The sequence below is a fragment of the Haplochromis burtoni genome, unplaced genomic scaffold, assembly GCF_018398535.1.
Source record: "Haplochromis burtoni strain Fernald_Lab_line unplaced genomic scaffold, NCSU_Asbu1 Contig_778, whole genome shotgun sequence".
Taxonomy (NCBI): Eukaryota; Metazoa; Chordata; class Actinopteri; order Cichliformes; family Cichlidae; genus Haplochromis; species Haplochromis burtoni.
The window spans coordinates 964-21,318 of NW_024583139.1; the positions used below are offsets into that span (position 1 = coordinate 964).

At 42.9% G+C, this 20,355-nt stretch overlaps 1 protein-coding gene across 3 annotated transcripts in view; it reads left to right on the forward strand.

The window, feature by feature from the left end:
- Positions 1-222: 222 nt before the first annotated feature.
- The window catches only part of birc6 (baculoviral IAP repeat containing 6), a gene marked incomplete at its 5' end in the record, with an annotated part of 127,481 nt that continues 107,348 nt past the window's right edge, over positions 223-20,355 (forward strand). For all 3 annotated transcript variants that reach the window (XM_014330344.1, XM_014330347.1, XM_014330345.1), the window contains 9 exon segments: positions 223-404; positions 4,573-4,710; positions 8,240-8,433; positions 10,400-10,511; positions 11,527-11,609; positions 11,700-11,925; positions 12,463-12,632; positions 13,339-13,397; positions 14,672-16,330. In XM_014330344.1, coding sequence (XP_014185830.1) covers positions 223-404; positions 4,573-4,710; positions 8,240-8,433; positions 10,400-10,511; positions 11,527-11,609; positions 11,700-11,925; positions 12,463-12,632; positions 13,339-13,397; positions 14,672-16,330 — 2,823 coding nt within the window.

Genomic DNA, 20,355 nt, shown 5'->3' on the forward strand with positions numbered 1-20,355 from the left:
TGATGAAACTCTGAAGTAATCAGTTTGTGGAAATTTACCATTCTTCTTGCATCTGATAAATTGCTTGCTACCAACAGTGAATGGCAATAAAATATCAACTGCATTGATTTTAATGGACACGTAAGTTGGTTCCAGCATGTTTTGCATATAATGCATTAGTGACATATAAACAGCCTTCAGACATTCACATTATGTGGTGTGTGTCCTCTGTCTCTGTCCTAGCTAAACCTGGTGGCCGTGTCAGGTGTCAGTACTTTCCCGCAGTGGACAAGGTGCTCTTCGTGGACGACTATGCAGTTGGATGCAGGAAGGACCTGAATGGCATCCTGCTCCTGGACACAGCCCTCCAGCCACCAGTGGCAAAACCTGAGGATATGGTTCAGCTAGAGCTACCGGTCACAGAGGTGAGAGAACATATTTGCCCTTCAATTCACTGTGTACATGGACATCTGGTCTCTGTTTCAGAAAGTTAGGTGGAAACTGAGTAGCTTAAGCCTGAGATTAAACTTTGGGTTTTCTGTTACAGAAACTAACCAATTTCTGTAACTGTAATGGCTCAGTTACCATGGTTGCAGACTCTAACCTTACTTGCTCGATGAGAGGTTTTTTTTTGTTTTTTTTTTTTTTTTTCTTCAATTGAGTTTTTGTCTGACTCCTCCCCTCCTGCTGCATTTGAAGCACTTGTCTGACTCTATCATTTCCTCATTCACAGAGTGCGTAATGAAGCTCACATCGGATAATGTTTGCAGAAGTTTTACATTTTAAAAAAACCCTGAAATCCCACTTGGGTATTATTTTGTTACCCATTTCTTATATTTACCATTTATATTGATCAGTTTTATAACTAATCAGGACTGGACAGATTTATTATCAGCTCAGAATAACATGTATTGCCTGTGATTCTGTAACTGTGGAAAGTAAGGCATCTGTCAAGTTGTCAGCCTCTTCCCTTGCACTGAAACAATCACTTTAAAAAATAAATAAAATGGTTATTCTTCCTGTTGTGATTGGCCATGCTGCAAAGAACATTCCAATCATAACTGTGATCATGTTGGATATTATTGGAATATTTCTCAGTGAATATGATCCAATAAAGTTATAGAAATGCACTCATTAAATGCTGTCAAGCAACTTTTGGAAATGCAATACAATTTTAAACTTTGAGCCTTGACATCTTTTTCACACCAAATCACCTTAATTGTTACTATGGATGCAGATTGTAATTTAATTTACAAAGGTCAATGTCCATAAACTCTGTTAATTACATGTAAAGACAAATCTTTCAAGCCTGTTGGTTTAATTTGTAATGTCCTTGGGATTTCCATACACCTGTAGCCATACTTCAGTATATAAGTGAGGTTTATTTTTAACACACCTTTCACAATTAAGGTCACAGAGTGCCTTACACCAAGATGCAAACACTAAAACAGACCCATGAACAACACAAGGTCATACACATAATTGGCCTAATGCTTTTCTGAATAGGAAGAGGTATTTTTAGAGGTTGCCTCAGAATAAGTCAAACAAGGAATGAGGAACACTGATTCCAGAGTTTTGGACCCACTTGCTAAAGACCTCTGTGTAAAAACTTTTTAAAATGACTATGAGGTATCAACCATAATCTCAAATGTGAAGACCGAAGAGACTGGTTAGAAGAGCTGGTTCATATAAGCTCTGAGATATACTGGGGTGATTAACATGTTTTTACTTAGCAGTGTTCCTTAGAGGGAAAAATTTAGGAATTAATCGGTTTCTGACATGACATTCCAGGAAAACACTACAGGAATAGAACATGCAAGCTAGTTTTAGAGGAGGAGCTTTCTTTGACACTTCGGATGATAAGAGTCTCTGTTTTGTCATAATTTACATGAGGAAAAGGAGCATTTAACCCAGACTTGATAGCAGTCAGACAGGTTTGTGGATCAGAAAGTTTGTTAGGTCAGAAAGAACAGGGCAGCTGGATATCATCTGCATAAAAATCGTAACATGCGTTTTTCATATTGATGATTATCTGTCCAAGAGGCAACATTAACAAGGTAAATGTTACAGGTCCCAAATCTGATCCTATGAAACACCACAGGATAAGGCGGCAGAAAGAGAAATTAAATCTTGAAAGTCCTGAAATGAAATACTCTGTTATGCAGATATAATTTTAGCTGTTAGCATAATTACAGCAAATAAAGTTGTTAAAGATTTCACTTTACTGTAGGGTTGGTGGGTGATGAAGTTCCAACCAAAGTTTTGCAGGAGAGCGGCAGTTTAATGGGGGACGTGTGCAGTGTCGTGAAGAATGCTTACGCACAGTGCGCAACTGTGTTTTTGGACCAAAAGGGGGTATTGTTGGTTGACTTTCTACCTGTTGGGACCACAATAAATGCTGACAGGTACTGTGAAACACTGGAAGAACTCAGAAAGGCATTTCAGAACCGGAGAAGAGAATGCTGAGCAAGGGCGTAAGCATTCTCCACGACACTGCGCGTCCACACATCGCCCGTCAAACTGTCGCTCACCTGCATTAGTTTGGTTGGAACTTCATCACCCACCCACCCTACAGTCTGGACTTTGCACACAGTGACTACGACCTGTTCCCAAAGTTGAAAGAACATTTGTCCGAAAGGCGATTCTGCAGCGTCGGCGAGCAACTATGACATGGGCATTGTAAAACTGCCACAGTGTCTACAAAAATGCATTGACCGAAATGGCGATTATGTAGGAAAATAAGTCTTCAAGCTTTAAAATGATGTAAATATTCTAGAAAATAAACGGTTATTTGTATTTCTAAAACAATAGGACACCTTATTTTGGGATTGCCCTTGTACTTCTAAAAGTCCGCTTGAAGGCTGCTGGCTGGACACGTGTAGTTAGTGCAGTGTAATGTGAATTCTCTGTGCATGAGTCCGCACAGTCCCAAAAGTGGCTGGCACAAGGATGTCCACATGGACCTTTGCGCTCACTGTCCAGTGATGAACCTAGCAAACCCACTTACACTGTTCGGGAGTACACTAGCAATATGATAGCCTGATGTGGGGTTTGTGTGTTCTTTTGGTCTCACACTTTTGTGTGAAAAGTTCACGTGAATGAACTGCTACACTATCCACCCAGTAGTACACAGAATATTTAATTTAAGAAAGTGTAATACATGTGCACATGATCCAAATCTGTAAGAAACCCTTGGATCTGTTTGTCACAATTTAGATATACCGTATTTCCCGGACTACAAAGCGCACCTAAATATTAGCCGCACAAGCTAAAATCAGGGGAAAATCCTGTTTTGTACATACATTAGCTGCACCTGACCAAAAGCCGCAGGTGTTTCAATGTTGACTCATCATATGTAAGAGAATATGCACAAAGGGAATTGTCAGGAAAGAGATGGCTGTTTGGATACATCACTTTTATTAATATTTTGAAAAACAAGTTATGGGTACATATTTGCACATGTAGTACATAACAGTAACCTACAGCACACCAGAAAAATAGATTCGGACTACCTTTTAGGCTCAGGTGCAGTGACACAGCTTTAACAAGAAGAAAAGTCAGTCATTCACCACCATCTTTCTCTTCTTCCTGCGCACTAAAACCACCAAAGTCCTCTTCTCCAGTGTCGGATACAAACAGGCTCAGGATGGCTTCGTCATCCACTCTCCGCTTCTCTCCTTCGTTGTCAGTGTCAGAGTTGAACACCCTCAGAAGGGGCGTGGCGGTGTCCTCCTCTCCATCATGCAGCAGTCCAGCCCTTCAAAATCCGTTGGTGATCGTGGATGTTTTCACACTTTTCCACGCTGTCAGAATCCACCGGTGGAGTTGGGCATAACTTGCTTTTTGGGCATAACTTGCAAGTTTATCGCCGCTCATCATCCACGACTCCCGCTGAACGCGTACCGCTACTTTGAAGTTTGTTTTTCGCGCTACTTCGTACGGCACTACGTTGCCTGGCGGATGGACATGTGACTAACATACCACTCTTGAACCCCGATCCTTCCGCCAGGCAACGTAGTGCCGTACAACAGCGGAACACACAAAACAAATCGTCTTACGATATGACAAAAATCACGGACAATCCATAGAAAAGCCGCATCTGACTAAAAGCCGCAGGGTTCAAAGCTTGTGCAAAAAGTAGCGGCTTATAGCCCGACATTTACGGTAATTGTTTGTTTGTCTTTAAAAAAAAAAAAAATTGACAGTTTTTATCTTTCATAAATTGTAGGGTAATAGGTTGGTTTGTGTAATGGTTTGATATGCAGTTTGTAATTATGACTCAGTCCACATTATAGCATCAAATGGCAGGAACAACCTAGGAATCCATTAATTATAGTGGGAGAACTAATGCCTAATTCAGCAAAAGGGTAACAAACCACAAGCAGCAATACGGTGACCCCAGATCATCGTAACTAAATGGAGCCACAGCCACAAAGCAGATGACAGTATAGTGAATTGTTCTAGTTTTGCATCACAAAGCTTAAAACACAGGACTGCAGAGACAATACAAATGTCCTCAAACTGAGGTTGTAGCTTTTTTTTTTTTACTGAATATGTAAGTGTTAAATCTAATATGTGTTTGTGTCTGTTCAGGCCCAGCAGATACTGTCAGCCTGCCAGGAAAAGATTGATGTGTCAAACACTGAGGGTTACGAACTTTTTATCACCCAGCTGAAAGAAGGCCTGAAGAATACCTCACATGAGACAGCAGCTAATCACAAAGTGGCGAAGGTGAGTTTAATTTTAAAAAAACTTTTGTTTTCTAACTGTATGTCTCTGAGCTTCTGTACTGGAATTACTGTTCGGAAACTGTTCTTGAAGTATACTGAGAGATGTGCAGGAAATGTGATTTTATCGTGGTGGAAGCAAAACAGCAAAAGTATGAGGGAATTCATGACAGCGTTTATCAAATGTGAAGCATAGTTTTGATGTTCTTTGACTGTTGGTTCAGTCAATTTTGGTTAGAGAGAGACAAAACCTGCAGTTTCAGAATCTAGAACAAAAAAAAGATGTAAACACAAAGCGTGGACCCGCCGACGCATCAGAAGCTGTCGGCTTTCAGCCCTGGCGTGTCTGTGGACGTGCCAACTGGTGAGAAAGCCGACATCTCACTAATTCTGATACGTCGGTGGGTCCACGGTTTACGTTTACGTCTTTGTGTGGAATCCGTTTACCTGCTCTCATTTACTGTTTTAGTTGTTTGGTTGTTGTTGAAATAGTTTTGTGAACTTTAACCTGAGATTCTGGCATTTCTGGCAAAGTACATTTATATTTAAAAATTTATTCAGGAATAAAGTGATGAATCCATATTACTTATTCAAGTTACTGATCTCTCTCTATCTATCCGCCAGCACTTTCAAACATGCACACAAAAGGCTACAGGAGTATCTGGACAACGGCCAATCAGAGAGGTCCCACCCCTGACTATCTATGATTGGTTTAGACCATGATATGGGTGTAATATGTTTTTGTTGTTGACCACACAGAGTTGCGGAGACTCTTTTTGTTTTTGTTTTTTACTCAAACTGCTGGTCGGTGCAACCTATAGTTTTTTTTTTATTTTATTTTTTTTGTCGCACCATTAAGAAATTAAGTCGCATACATATGCAGCCAAATTGGTCGCACTCTAGAGCCCTGCATATAGATAGTCTTCTCACAAAACCCTACTTTTGTATTTATTTTTATATTTTGGTGCCAAAAGCAAATATTACTCGTGATTCAAGGAGTTATTTACACCTGGGTCTGTCTAATGGATATGGTATGTTAAAAGGTCCTGTTCACACCATGTAGTGCTTTCCAAAATCAGTACTTGGTTTTTGTTAACTGTTAACTGTGTGTACACAATGTGTCACTGTAATCCTGGAACACTGAGCTAGTACATTGGATTTAATTGTTCTGCTGGCCAGTTTATTCCCAAATTTGGCTGCAACTGCAAATTTAGGCCATTAAGGCCAAATGTGTTGGAAGGACATTTTGAAGTGACTGTGGTTCTGTGGCCTGTCTCCCCCCCACCCTGGACCCCCACCAATTCGCATACAGTCAGAACAGGAGCACAGAGGATGCAGTCTCCATCGTGCTGCACTCTGTCCTCTCACACCTGGACAACAACAACACCTACGCCAGAATGCTGTTTATAGACTTCAGTTCAGCATTCAATACAATCCTCCCTTCACAACTCATCAGGAAGCTAACAGACCTGGGCATCAGTTCCCACATGTGTAAATGCTTACTGGACTTCCTGACCAACCGGCCCCAACGTGTCCAGCTGGATAACCACTGCTCATCTACCATCACAATGAACACTGGTGTACCACAAGGCTGTGTGATGAGCCCTTTCCTCTACTCCCTCTTCACCCATGACTGCAGACCTGCCGATGGTTCCAACGCAATCATTAAGTTTGTAGATGACACCATGGTGATTAGCCTCATCAATGACAACGATGAGGCCGCCTACAGGGAGGAGATGGATCGGCTGTGGAGCGTGTGAGCAGCTTCAAGTTCCTGGGTGTCTACATCTCCGAGGATCCCAACTGCTTCAAGCTGGAGGACTCTGAGAAAGAACCACCTGTCCTCAGACATCCTGGTGAAGTTCTACCGCTGCACCATCAAGAGCACTGTACATTGTAACATACCCATAATAGACCCATATTTTTGTATCTGCTAATATATATTTTGTAATATATCTATATTATTGCTAAAGCACTTTCTGGATAGATGCAAACTGCATTTCGTTGCCTTGTACTGGTGACATGTGCAATGACAATAAAGTTGAATTCTATTCTAAGTGTTCTGTGTGTAATTTCTGCTGATAAGTTTTGTAGTAGTAGGGCAGGACAAAGCTGCTGCTACTGGCAGGTGTGCTGCTCTGCAGCACTTTTCCTTTGATGCCGTAACAATTATCTGTAAAAGAATTTTGATGATGCATGCATCCATGTATGGATGATACCTATTTGTGTGAATGTTATTCTGGATTTCATTGGAAAATCCAGGCCGCATAAGGCCGCTTGATTTTGTCCCTGTGTTTCTCTCCGTTTTTGTGTTTGTTTGTTTGTTTGTTTGTTTTGTTTTGTTTTGTTTTTAAACCCAGGACTCCCAAAAAGCAGCCAGTTCAGTTTATACTAAGATACAGCAGTGCAGCATTTTGTTTACATTACATATTGTTTATGTAACCCACTTGGTTTAATGGTAGACCATTAAATTGTCGACGCATGCCACACACTGTGTTTAGGATGTAGGTTTTCTTTATTTACAGTGATGCAGTTTACTCTTTCAGTCTGCCACGTCCGCCAGCTCCACCGTTGTCTCCAACTCCACACACCTCCAGGTGCCGGTACACTAGTGAAATAGGGGAGGCATGATTAGGCAGTGAACACCATCTGTTTTAACCAACCTCCCCTGGCAACTACCGACAGAACCCACTGCACTCCTTCCCTGCAGCCGAGCCACAGACCACACTCCGCTATAGTCTACTAAACTATTATTTTCTTTTAAATCCCCAAATGCAGCAGTGGTATATAGAAATTTAAGGATCAATGTAAACCATCAATAACATTTGAAATGGCTCATTTCAAACATGAACTTTAAACAACACTTTGAGTTTAGCACTCTGAAACATAAAACCGTAAACCCAAATAGGCCGATTGCTATCTGCTACTGCCACAGACTACTAAGAGCTGTTGCTACAGCTCCATTCTTTGTACCCATGTGCAATTTTAGGAATGCACCAAGCTCTCTATAGGTTCTCATGTGTGGCAAGAGATACTTTCCTGACAGCTCAATATTAAATTAATAACTGAGTAATATTTATTTGTATAGCACGTTTTATCAATAAAAAATTTAAATCCCAGCACTATCTGAAGCAACACCGAATACCACTGTGCACCCTGAATATAACAGTTTGTCAACATCTCACTACACATAGTCATCACCTCAATGCACTTATTTTTGTAGTTCAGTTTACCAAAAAGACAACGCACAATAAACAAAGTTGAGAAGATTCCTGTTTGGTCTTAGTTATTTTTATTTTTACAAAGATACTTCAACAATACGGTTGTCATGAAGTTTTTGTTTTACACACAGCTATCGTGAAGTGAAAAAGAGTGTAGGCCGAGTTGCGAATGGGACCACCAAAGTCATGGTTCTATTTTGATGCTGCTTAACTGTTGTTTTGTTTCAGATATGATTATATATAGACCCAACTCTTTCCTTTGACTATGCTCATAACTGCCTTTCCTTTCTTCCCCTATGCTTCTGATCTCAGTGGGCAACAGTGACCTTCCATCTTCCCCACCATGTGCTGAAGCTCGTGGCTAGTGCCATTGTCAGCGAGCTGAAGAAGATAAACCAGAACGTAGCTGCCTTGTCTGTGGCCTCATCCATCATGGACAGGCTCTCCTACCTCTTGTCAAGCGCCAGACCTGAGCTTGGGGTGGGCCCTGGGCGCTCTGTAGATAGGTGAGATTAAGCTTTGTGTCACATTGTGCATATTCAGGTCATTTGCACTTGAATCAGAATACATTTTTTAGGTATAATGCAAGTATGTTTTTGATTGAGCTTTTTAAACACAATAAAGAGTTTGTGGAGTAGTGTGTAGAGACGGTACCTTGCTCAGGGGTACTGCAGGGTTGCAAATGGTGGATTTGAACCCCTGACTTTCTGATCATGGGGCGAGTGCTCTACCTACTGAGCTATCCCTGCTCTCTTTCAACTTAACCACTTAACTTAACCCTCTGAGACTTAAACATATGACAAAGTTTTCACACATACACTGCGTTCCAAATTACTATGCAAATTGTGTTTAAGTCTCATTAAAATTAAATAAGTTGTTTTTCAATTAAACCCATGGATGGAATAGTGTGTCAGGGCTCTTTGGATCACTGAAATCAATCTCGGACAACTAGGATCATTAGTTTGCCAGGTGAGCCCAACTAAAGGAAAAACTACTAAAGAAGGATATTCCACATTATTAAGCAGATCAGCATTTTCAAGCAATATAGCAAGGAAAAAGGATCTCTGCTGCTGCTGAAAAGCCTGAAATAGTTGAATGCCTTGGACACGTAATGAAAACCTTAGATATTTCACGAAAGCATGATCACCATAATGTTAAGAGATTTGTGGCTGAATCAGAGCACACATGGGTTCATGCAGATAAAGGTACAATGATGAAGGTTTCTGCCAGACAAATACATCAGGGGGGGCAGCTGCTAGAAGGCCATTACAAAGCAGCAAACAGATATTTGAAGCTGCTGCCGCCTCTGGAGCCCTGCGAACATCAAAGTGTAGGATCCTCCAGAGACTTGCAGTTGTGCATAAACCTTCTATTTGGCCAACCCTAACCAATGCTCGCAAGCAGAAACGGCTGCAGTGGGGCCCAGAATTACTTGAAGACTAATTTTCAAACAGTCCTGTTCAATGATGAGTGCAGTGGAACCCTGGATGGTCCAGATGGATGCAGTGGATGATGCTTGGTGGACAGCCACCATGTCCCAACAAGGCTGCAACGTCAGCAAGGACGTGGTGAAGTCATGTTTTGGGTCAGAATCACGGGGAGAGAGCTGGTTGGCCCCTTTGAGGTCCCTGAAGGTGTGAAAATGACCTCTGCAAAGTATGTAGAGTTTCTGACTGACCACTTTCTTCCATGGTAGAAAGAGATGAGCTGTGCCTTCCGCAACAAAACCATCTTCATGCAAGACAATGCACCATCTCAAGTTACAAGGAATACCTCTGCATCATTGGCTGCTATCAGCCTAAAAGGAGAGAAACTCATGGTATGGCCCCCATTCTTCCCTGACCTTAATCCTATTGAGAACCTTTGAGGCATCCTCAAGCAAAAAACTATGAGGGTGAGAGGCAGTTCACATCCAAACAGCAGCTCTGGGAGGCTATTCTGACATCCTGCAAAGACATTCAAGTAGAAACTTTCCAAAAACTCACAAGTTCCATGTATGCAAGAATTGTAAAACTGCTATCAAATAAGGGGTCCTATTTTAATATGTAACTTGACCTGTTAAGATGTTTTTGTTTGAAATAGCTTTTGATTTCAGTAAAATTGATTTACTAATGCTGCCAATTCAACAAATGACCATTTTCAATTCTCTACAACCTATAAAATGTTTTGAAACTGTGTGCGTAATAACTTGGAACAGTGCATTTTAAGTTTTTTATTTTTGAAAAACGTACTGTTTTCATTGGGAGTTTTGTTCAGTAACATTTGAATTATACTCTTAATGGTTGATGACTCAAACATTATGCTGACTGTCATTTGAATCGACAATTTCAGAAAATCAGAGAAAAATATAATTTGCTTAATAATTTGGAATGCGGTGTAGTGTAAACTACAACAACGATGTAGTCAAAACAGCATACCAGGTGTAATTTCAAGAATGCCTTGTATTATTCTAAAAGGTCTTGTTCTCTGCAGATCCCTGATGTACAGCGAGGCCAACAGGAGGGAAACATTCACATCGTGGCCACATGCTGGGTACAGGTGGGCTCAGCCTGATCCAATGGCACAAGCAGGGTTTTACCACCAGGTGGGTTCTGTGAGAATTCTAAACTGCCTTTACATCTGTCAGCTCTGACGAGCAATGTTATATGCACACATGTGGTTCACATGAATCACAATATTTGCAAGCACTCAAAGGGAAGATTTGCATGGTTAGTGGAAAATGTTGACATTCTACTTGACTGCAAGATTATGAAGTTAAAGGAACACACATGGACTCATCCAACCATATAACCATGTAATTTGCTTTGTAATGCAAACTAGCTAAAGCTATGACAACTTTAAGTGCACCATTTGATAGGTTTGTAGCTCGAACCTATTCGCTGGAACGTTGAGGACAATATAATTACACAGCAAAGCAAGACACGGGTAGGCAAAGTTCTTCATGTTTCTCGTGCACGGGAGAGACTGGACAGGCGCCGTTCCTTCACTTGACCCCAGTTGCTCTCGTCCGTTCTCCCGTAACACTGCCCTTTTATTGAGGTTACATGAATATGCATAGGTTCATTAACAAATGACGTCTACATACACACAAAGAGTACCGTGTGTGTGTGTGTGTGGTGTGATTTGTGTGAGGTCAAGATGTGACCCTGTGAAGACTCCCCAAAGCTGGTGCCAGGCGTCTAGCAGATCTATCTAAACAAAAGGCTCTTATACTTAAAGAGATATACGTGTGTTTGCTATACCATATATCAACAAAGAGAAGATAGGACCTCTCTGATGTTCCTAGACTGTGGGTGTGCATTCTAGTGTGGAATACACACCAAGCCTTTGCAGCCTGCTAAAGATCACAGTCCTATCACTACACAATTGATTATACACCTCTAAGCATATATGGTTAAATATTTCTAAGCATAAATGACAGTCAACAATACAAAACCTAACACCATTTTTATCTGTAGTGATTTCATGTTTGTTTGTTTTTTATATATATTTATTTTTTACAACATGTGCTGTACAAACACTACATTCTTTACAATAAAAATCAGCAGGGAAAGTAGGCGGTCAGTGAAATTAACCCCCTCCCTACTGTGTTCCTGCAGCCTGCCTCATCAGGGGATGACAGAGCCATGTGTTTCACCTGCAGCGTGTGCCTGGTCTGTTGGGAACCAACAGACGAACCTTGGTGAGTGGATTATTAAATAAACACACATGCATCTTACTCACAACATAATAATTGTATTATAATGGCAAGCGTTTCTTTATTACTCCCCAGGTCTGAACATGAGCGGCATTCTCCCAATTGTCCATTTGTGAAGGGAGAGCACACACAGAACGTCCCACTGTCGGTGACACTGGCAACAACACCCGCACAGTTTCCAAACAGTCCTGATCGTTCAGACAAGATTGCTTGCTATGGTTTTGGCAGCTGCCCACAGTTCCTGGCTGCTGCCACCAAGAGGGGCAAGATTTGCATCTGGGATGTCTCCAAAATGATGAAGGTCAGAGTACCAACCAATCCTTGCCTGGCTGACTCTTTACCTGCACAATGGAATGCATGCACAACACAGCACTTTATAGTGCCCTACCAGGTCTTAGAACAAAAAGCAATGCAACAGTGATATCACAAATCCATCGACCTACTTTATTGGTAAAAGGCATGATGCCAGCAAGGGCACTCAAAAATGTCTGGTTAAAGCAGCTGATTAAAGTAACTGATCCTTGTTACCAACCCAAAGCACGTCTTTTAAGTTATAATTTCCCAGATACACATGGTGCATAGAAACAGTTGAGCAGCTTTGTTTTACTTTGTTACCATATCAGATTTGTAAAGAAGTCACACTATGACTAAGTCTATGTACAAGCCTCAGCAGGACAGTAATACACTTCCTGAGGCTCTTTTCAACATGTTACATGATTTGATTGCTTACTTGCTTAGCTTGGAGCATAAGCAGACAAAAGTTGAGTGAGTAGGGCAGTCTTGTTTATGTTGTTGACTATGACTCCAGGTAAAAAGTGTGTACCTGTGTGTTCAACAGGTGCACTTGAAGTTTGACATCAACCCATATGACCCAGCCATTCTGAGACAGTTGATCCTGTCTAGTGGTGAGCAGGGCCAGCATGCACTAACTGAGTCTCGGAGACCAACTTTGGCATGGTTAGAAGAGTCATCCTCCTGCTCCGATTTACCCAAACTCGAGGGAGACAGGTAAAACACATTCACATTTTAATTCATTTAAACTTGAAAGATAATTTTATAGGAATATTGTGTTTGAAATTATTAATAAGGATACAATGTTTTAGAGTTGACCAGCCCTTTCAGACTCATGGATTTTATAGTATTTCCAGTACAGAGAATGTTCCTGATACAAATTGAGAAGAAAATGTTCTTTGTTGCAGCATGTTTCTCCTGACAAACTCCAGCATACATTTCTATTCTGTATTCAACAGTTTATTTATTAAATTAATTATCTATAAAAACCCTATACAAAATGTATATTCAAAAATTAACTGGTTGAGTGTGGGGGGGAGCATGTATAGCCAGTATCAGAAACTAATTTGAGCGTATAATGGCATCTGCTTTTTGGGATTTTTGTGGTGAACATAGGTTTGAACTGATTGGTTTGTTCTGCTTTAAGTAGATGATAATGACTTGTCTGTGACATAAAATGTGACAGTTTAGCAAGAGGTAATGCTTTTCTGTTATGTGAGGAAAAAAGGTGAAAGTGTTTAAAAGGGGGAAAAAAAGAGAAAAAAAAAGAATAAAGAAAACCAAAAAAATACAATAAACAATGTAAAAATAAAAGTAAAAAGAAAGAGGGATTTAACTTAGTATTTGTAAGTTTTTACAGTCAGGGTTCTTAGTTTTTGTTTTATGATATTAGTCTTGATTTTTCTCACTTGTTGTTTTCCAGTGATGACCAGTTGGAGGACTCAGACAGTGATGAGCATTCCCGGTCAGAGTCAGTAACAGGTACAAGCATTTGTAACTTCCTTCAAAGAAACTATTGACATTGTTGTAGTTTCATTTAGATATTTCTTTTTATTTTGACTTTGACTTAACATTGATACTAATATTACTTTGTTTCAAATATTTCATGTGTCTAGCATCTGGTATTTAAAGTTTTATATTCTTGTTGTTGTTTAATGATTGTCAGCAAGCATCTTCTAGGTACATTTTTTGGCAGTAGGAGCCTATTACATTCTGCAAATTGCTGGGAAACCAAGTGAAAGTACATATTTCAGGGCAAAAAATTGTCACGGAGTTCAGTGTTTCTCTTTTTTAATAAATAGAATGAATAAATAGAATGTTTTAATAGTCTGAAATCATAACAATCATGAGATACTATGAGTGCACTAAGTTCCCAGTAGGGTTGGGTGACTGGACAAATATATCGACGATAGGCTGAGCCCATCGGCCATCGTTTTTACAAGGGCGATTTATTTATTCATTTGCCCATGAGTGAGTTTGCTAATAATGATGGAGCAGTCAACAGGAAAAAATAATAGGGCTGTCTTAACAGCACCCTCTTTCATCTGTGCGCAAATGCACCCTCCTCAGAGTGCACCGAAATGCTCGTTGATGGAGCTGCAGAAGCTGGTGATAGCCCAGCATACTCAGCGGTGGACACGTACATGCTGTGCAAGTTTGTGGTGTTTCAGTACTTTGCTCGCACTATATGTCTGCACAAGTGGCACACTGCTGTGGTTACATCCTTAGGTTTACCTCTTTCATCCCAAATTGGCAACTTTATATATATTTTTTTAGTGCTGTCAGCGTTAACGCGCCATCATCACGACTAACACAATTATCAGTTAACCCATCTGTTGTGCAAACTGAGTCAAAATCCCTGAAATGTCTCTGTCAACGCATTTCGGGCAGTTTGTCCAAAGTTTATTCATTCTGTGCTCTAGATGGGTTGAGCGCGTTAAAAATTTGAATCGCGTTAATCGTGACGACCGCGTTAACGCTGACAGCCCTAATTTTTGGGGGAAATTAGTTCATCCATGTTTGGACTTCTGTATTGTTAACACACAAATCAGTCCGTGCATGATTACATTGCTCCGCCCATCAAAAAGTCTGCGAATATTTTGCCCATCGTCGATTATTGGACTGACAATTGTTGGTTGGAAGATTTTTACAACCCTATTTCCCAGCCTCATTTAAATAATGTTGTTTGAATTACTGATTTTGTTATAGTTTGGCGAAGACTAACTTGGACCATTTTTCCCCCCCTTCTCTTTCAGGCCAGCCGTCCCAGTGGGAGAGCATGGATGTGAGCCTAGGAGTGACGGCACTGAGTGTGCTCCAACAGCCTGAGAAGCTTCAATGGGAGGTAGTAGCCAGTGTGTTGGAGGATACTGTTAAGGACCTCGAGGAGCTTGGTGCCAACCCCTCATTAAACCAAACTAAGATTCATAACCAGGCCAAAACAAAGGACAAGGCCCCTGACCACCACAACATTCCCTTTCCTTGCTTGTTGGCTGGAGGCCTGCTCAGCTATCGCTCAGCATCCAGTGTTTCCATGGTTCGACCTACAACCACAACCACAGCTACAACACGCAGGACCGCAGATGGTCCACTTAGGACTCATGGGACCGAGCCCTTTCACCCTGGACCTCTACAGGAACAGGGTCCTATGGAGATAGAGACTTGTAATCCTCAAACTGCAGCACAAGAGCAGGGTTTCTCTAATTTAGCAGGTTCCCAACCTGCTAGCCTCTCTTCTCTTCCAGCTGTACGCAGGACTATACCTGTGCTTCTGCTGTACAGTATCAGAGAAGTAGATGACAAGTCCTCAGGACAAGTCTTTGCTCAGATGAATAACCTAATGAGCAAGGGGCTCCATGAGGAGGGCTTCACTGTGCCACAAATCATTGAGATGGAGTTTGACACCCACGAGCAGCTTCTTCTTCAGGACCCCCCCATCACTTATATTCAGCAGTTTGCTGATGCTGCCAATCTGGCAGGGTTGGATGGGCATATGGAAAAATGGAGCACACTGGCTGCAGCAACAGCCTCCAGTCCGCCTCGACCTGGAGCACTGGTACAGTGCTTGAGGCTGCCCAAACAGCTCGAGGAAGAGAATCTCTATGTGGACTCGATAACACCCTGCTGGGATGGTGTGCACCTGCTGGTTGCCCTGCAGCCCTGTGGCTCTGAGTCTCTGAGTGCTACAAACCAAGTAGAAGCTCTTAATAATCTCAACCGCCTGCACTCTGCACTCTGCAGCCAACGAAAAGCAGACCCCTTACATCCAGTTGCAAATGGGGTGGAAGGCCACCACCCAGGTGGATCGCCACCACAGACACCGCTCATCCTTCCCCCAGGAGACCAGCAGCAGCAAAGGTCCCCAAGTGATGAGAGTGGAGGTGGATATCTTGCACTATACAAGCTCAACTATTCCACCCGGATTGTCACCTTGGATGAGGAACCTATCAAAGTACAGCAGATCTGGGACTCTCGGGATGCCATTACCTCCCTTATTTTGCTTCCTCCTGATGTGCTTGACAGCAGGGAAGATGACAGTGAAGAGGCTCCTGAGGAGGCTCTCCCAACAACTCCAAAAAATAGCTCTTCTGGGCTTGGAACAGGTCCGTCAGGCTCTGCTGAATCTGGAACTGGGACTGTGTGTGGAGCAGCTACCAACAGCAGCAGTGCTACTGTTACCAGTCCCTCCACCTCTGCCTCCACCCACAAAGACTCCAAGCGGCTGGAGGTGACAGGCCTGGGCCACCTGGTGGTAACCACACGGGCTGGGTTTATTATGATACTGGACCTGTCCACACTAGAGGTCCTAGCTAAGGTGGAGCCACCTAAAAAGGAGGGGTCAGCAGAGGAGACGGACCCATTTGTCTCAGTTACCTATTGCTCTGGGACAGATCGCCTTTGTGCCTGCACCAAAGGTAGGTTTTTCCCTTCTTTTTGTTTCTGCATATTTCCCTGCTGACAGTATTGCTGCTGATGGAATAAATAAACAGACTTTATCTTTTTATGAAAGTTTTTCTTTCATGTGTGCAAATTTTCTTAGACTTATATCATCATATTATGTATTTTATGTTATAACTCATTAAGTCTAGTGTAAAAGTAGTGCCCTTTTGTTCACAAAGTTTATGGGTGTTCTGTATAAAACAATTAAGGGTCGGATTTATGTTAGATTCTTATTAGTAATCTCAACATAAAATCTGGGCCATGTGTATGTCAGTACTTTGGAAATTCCTTACTCATCCATTCATCCATCCACTTTCTTCCACTTTATCTGGGGCCGGGTCGCGGGGGCAGCAGCCTAAGCAGAGAAGCCCAGACCTCCCTCTCCCCAGGCACCTCCTGTAGCTTATCCGCTCAGCTCGTGGCCATAGGTGAGGGTAGGGATGTAGATCGACCGGTAAATTGAGAGCTTCGCTTTTACGCTCAGCTCCCTCTTCACCACGACGGACCGGTGCAGCGTCTGCATCACTGCGGCCGCAGCACCAATCCGTCTGTCGATCTTCGGCTTCCTTCTCCCATCACTCGCGAACAAGACCCCGAGATACTTGAACTCCTCCCCTTGGGGCAGGAACTCATCCCTGACCCGGAGTGGGCACTCCACCCTTTTTTGGCTGAGAACCATGGCCTCAGATTTGGGGGTGCTGATCCTCATTCCCGCTGCTTCACACTCGGCTGCGAACTATTCCAGTGCAAGCTGGAGGCCCCCACCCGATGAAGCCAACAGAACCACATCATCTGCGAGAAGCAGAGATGAGATTCTGAGGCCACCAAAGTGAATGCCCTCCGCCACTTGGCTGCGCCTAGAAATCCTGTCCATAAAAATTATGAACAGAATCAGTGACAAAGGGCAGCCCTGGCGGAGCCCATCACCCACCGGGAGCGAGTCCGACTTATTGCTGACATTGCGAACCAAGCTCTTGCAACGGTTGTATAGGGATCGAATGGCCCGTAGCAATGGGCCAGACACCCCATACTCCCGTAGCACCTCCCACAGGACACCCTGAGGGACACGCGGTCGAATGCCTTCTCCAAGTCCACAAAACACCCCCCAAGTATCCTAGGGAGTATAAAGAGCTGGTCCAGTGTTCCGCGACCAGGACGAAAACCCCATTGTTCCTCCTGTATCTGAGGTTCAACTAGCGGACGAACTCTCCTTTCCAGCACCCTGGCATAGACTTTCCCAGGGAGGCTGAGGAGTGTGATCCCCCTGTAGTTGGAACACACCCTCCGGTCCCCCTTCTTAAAAATGGGGACCACCATCCAGTCCAGGGTTATTGCCCCTGATCTCCACGCAACATTGTAGAGGCATGTCAACCAGGACAGCCCTATAACGTCCAGAGCCTTCAGGAACTCGGGGCGGACCTCATCCACACCAGGGGCTCTGCCACCAAGGACTTGTTTAACTGCCTTAGTGACCTCGCCCCCAGAAATTGGTGGGTCACCCCCCTCATCCACAGACTCTGCTTCCTCCTCGGAAGACATGTCAATGGGACTAAGGAGGTCCTTGAAGTATTCCTTCCACCGCCTGACAATTTTCTCAGTCGACGTCAGCAGCGCTCCACCAGCACTATACACAGTGCAGTGCACTTTTTCCATGGCCTCTCCAAACTCCTCCCACCACCGAGTTTTTGCTTCAGCCACTGCCCGAGCCGCATTCCGCTTTGCCTGTCAATAACCGTCTGCTGCCTCCAGAGTCCCACAGGCTAACCAAGCCCGATAGGACTTCTTCAGCCTGGTGGCTCGCTTCACCTCTGGTGTCCACCATTTGGTTCGGGGGTTACCACTATGACAGGCACCAACCACCTTGCGGCCGCAGCTCAATGCAGCAGCTTCAGCAATGGAGATGCTGAACATGGTCCATTCGGACTCAATGTCCCCAGTCTCCCTCGGAATGCTGTTGAAGCTCTGCCGGAGGTGTGTGTTGAAGATCTCGTGGACTGGGGCCTCTGCTAGACGTTCCCAGCACACCCTCACTACGCGTTTAGGTGCCCCGGGTCTGTCCAGCGTCCTCCCCTGCCACCTGATCCAACTCAACACCAGGTGGTGATCAGCTGACAGCTCAGCCCCTCTCTTTACCTGAGTGTCCAGAACATATGGTCGCAGGTATGGTGATACGATTACAAAAATCAATCATCGATCTGCGGCCTAGAGTGTCCTGGTGCCATGTGCACTTATGGACACTCTTATGTTTGAACAAGGTGTTTGTTATGGCCAAATTGTGATTTGCACAGAAGTCCAATAACAAAGCACCGCTCGGGTTCAGATCAGGGAGGCCGTTCCTCCTAATCGCCCCTCCAGGTCTCTCTGTCGTTACCCACGTGAGCACCGAAGTCTCCCAGCAGGACAACAGAGTTTCCAGGTTGAGCACCTTCCAGCATCCCACCCAGGGACTCTAAGAAGGCTGGGTACTCTGAACTGCCACTCGCAGATGACAGTCAGGACCCGTTCCCTGACCCTAAAGTGAAGAAAGAAGAAACCCCCTCATCCACCGGGAAGAACCCCAACATCCTTACTCGGTTTCTCTTGTTTTATTTTAAGTAGTTGAATTATTTTATGAAATAATTGGACTGTGATTTTTGAAAAATATAACATAATTTTTTTTTTAATGTTTTATTCTCTACATGATGCAGTATTATTTCTTGAATGAAAGGACATTTTGCATAACTAGTGAAACAACACTGTGTTCATAACAATGATGGAAGATGTCATCGAGTGACTCATTGGTTTGTTTAAAAGCTGTTGACTAGAAAGATTCCAGCATTTGTTTATTTTCTTTTTCTTGTGTAATATATACGGTGGGACTAATGAACCAGCAAACACAGATTTAGGTTGAAATCCAGCTCTTTGCGTGAAAACCTTTGTCTTCAGTGAATACACATGAAGAAGTTAAACAGTGTAATGGAATGCTATACTGCAAAAGTCTTAAGCCACGTATGATTTCGTTATATTCTACAAGGAAAATGGGACATTGGTGCAGTGATTTATTGAAACAAAAATAAAAAAGAATTCTCAAGAGCTTAAAAGTCAGTATTTGTATGTTGTAGTATGGTTGTCTTTTATTCTTTAGGCACGCCTTCTTGTCATTTCTTTAAGTAGTCTTCAGGGTTCTTGAAGTACTTTCCAAAGCTCTTCTTTGGATGTTGGCTTGATTTTGTTCTGTTGTCTATGTAGATGATCCCACACTATTTGAGGTCTAGGATCTGTAGGTAGGCCAATCCATGGTGTTCCATTCTGTGTTGTATGTAGGTATGTGTGGTGGGGCGTGGTCTGTGGTGCCGCATGGACGCACCTGCACGGCATCTGCAAATCACACCCGCGGTGTTAAATCACGGGGAAGCAGGGTTGAGAGGGTTGTTATGGTGGTGTAACAAAGAGGCAGTTATACTGTCAGCTCATCTTGATTTATTTTCCTATCTCTTAAATACATGATTTTTAGATACTGTTGATCTGTTGTAGGTAATTCCCTTTCATTGAACTTACTCAGTGCAGCAAATATAGTATGGGATGTCATGTCCCTCTGTGTCCTGGCTGAAGATGCCTATTCATATCTTTAAGACAGATTGCTCGATTGACTCACAGGTAATCTTCATCCAACTCCAAAGGCAAGGAGAAACCTGTCAATGTACCTGCAGCTAGCTAGACTAACCACAAGGAGTATGTTAATGAATTAGCTGAGAATGAGCCAGAACCATGTAAAGGTGCTGTTTCCCCTCATGTTCTTGCTCCCTGAGAGATGCAAGTTATGATTATTTCTTCATGATGTAGCTCCTTATCCCTTATCCCCCCGTAGTCATTACAGTTGTGCACATAGACCTTGTTCTTGAAAATATATATAAGTACACTGTCTTCCAAATTATTTTGTGTTAGGGAAAATATTCTAAAACACTTCTTCAGTAAAGACTCAGAGAAGAGAAACACACAGAGTTCTTGCTAGCAAGGGCAG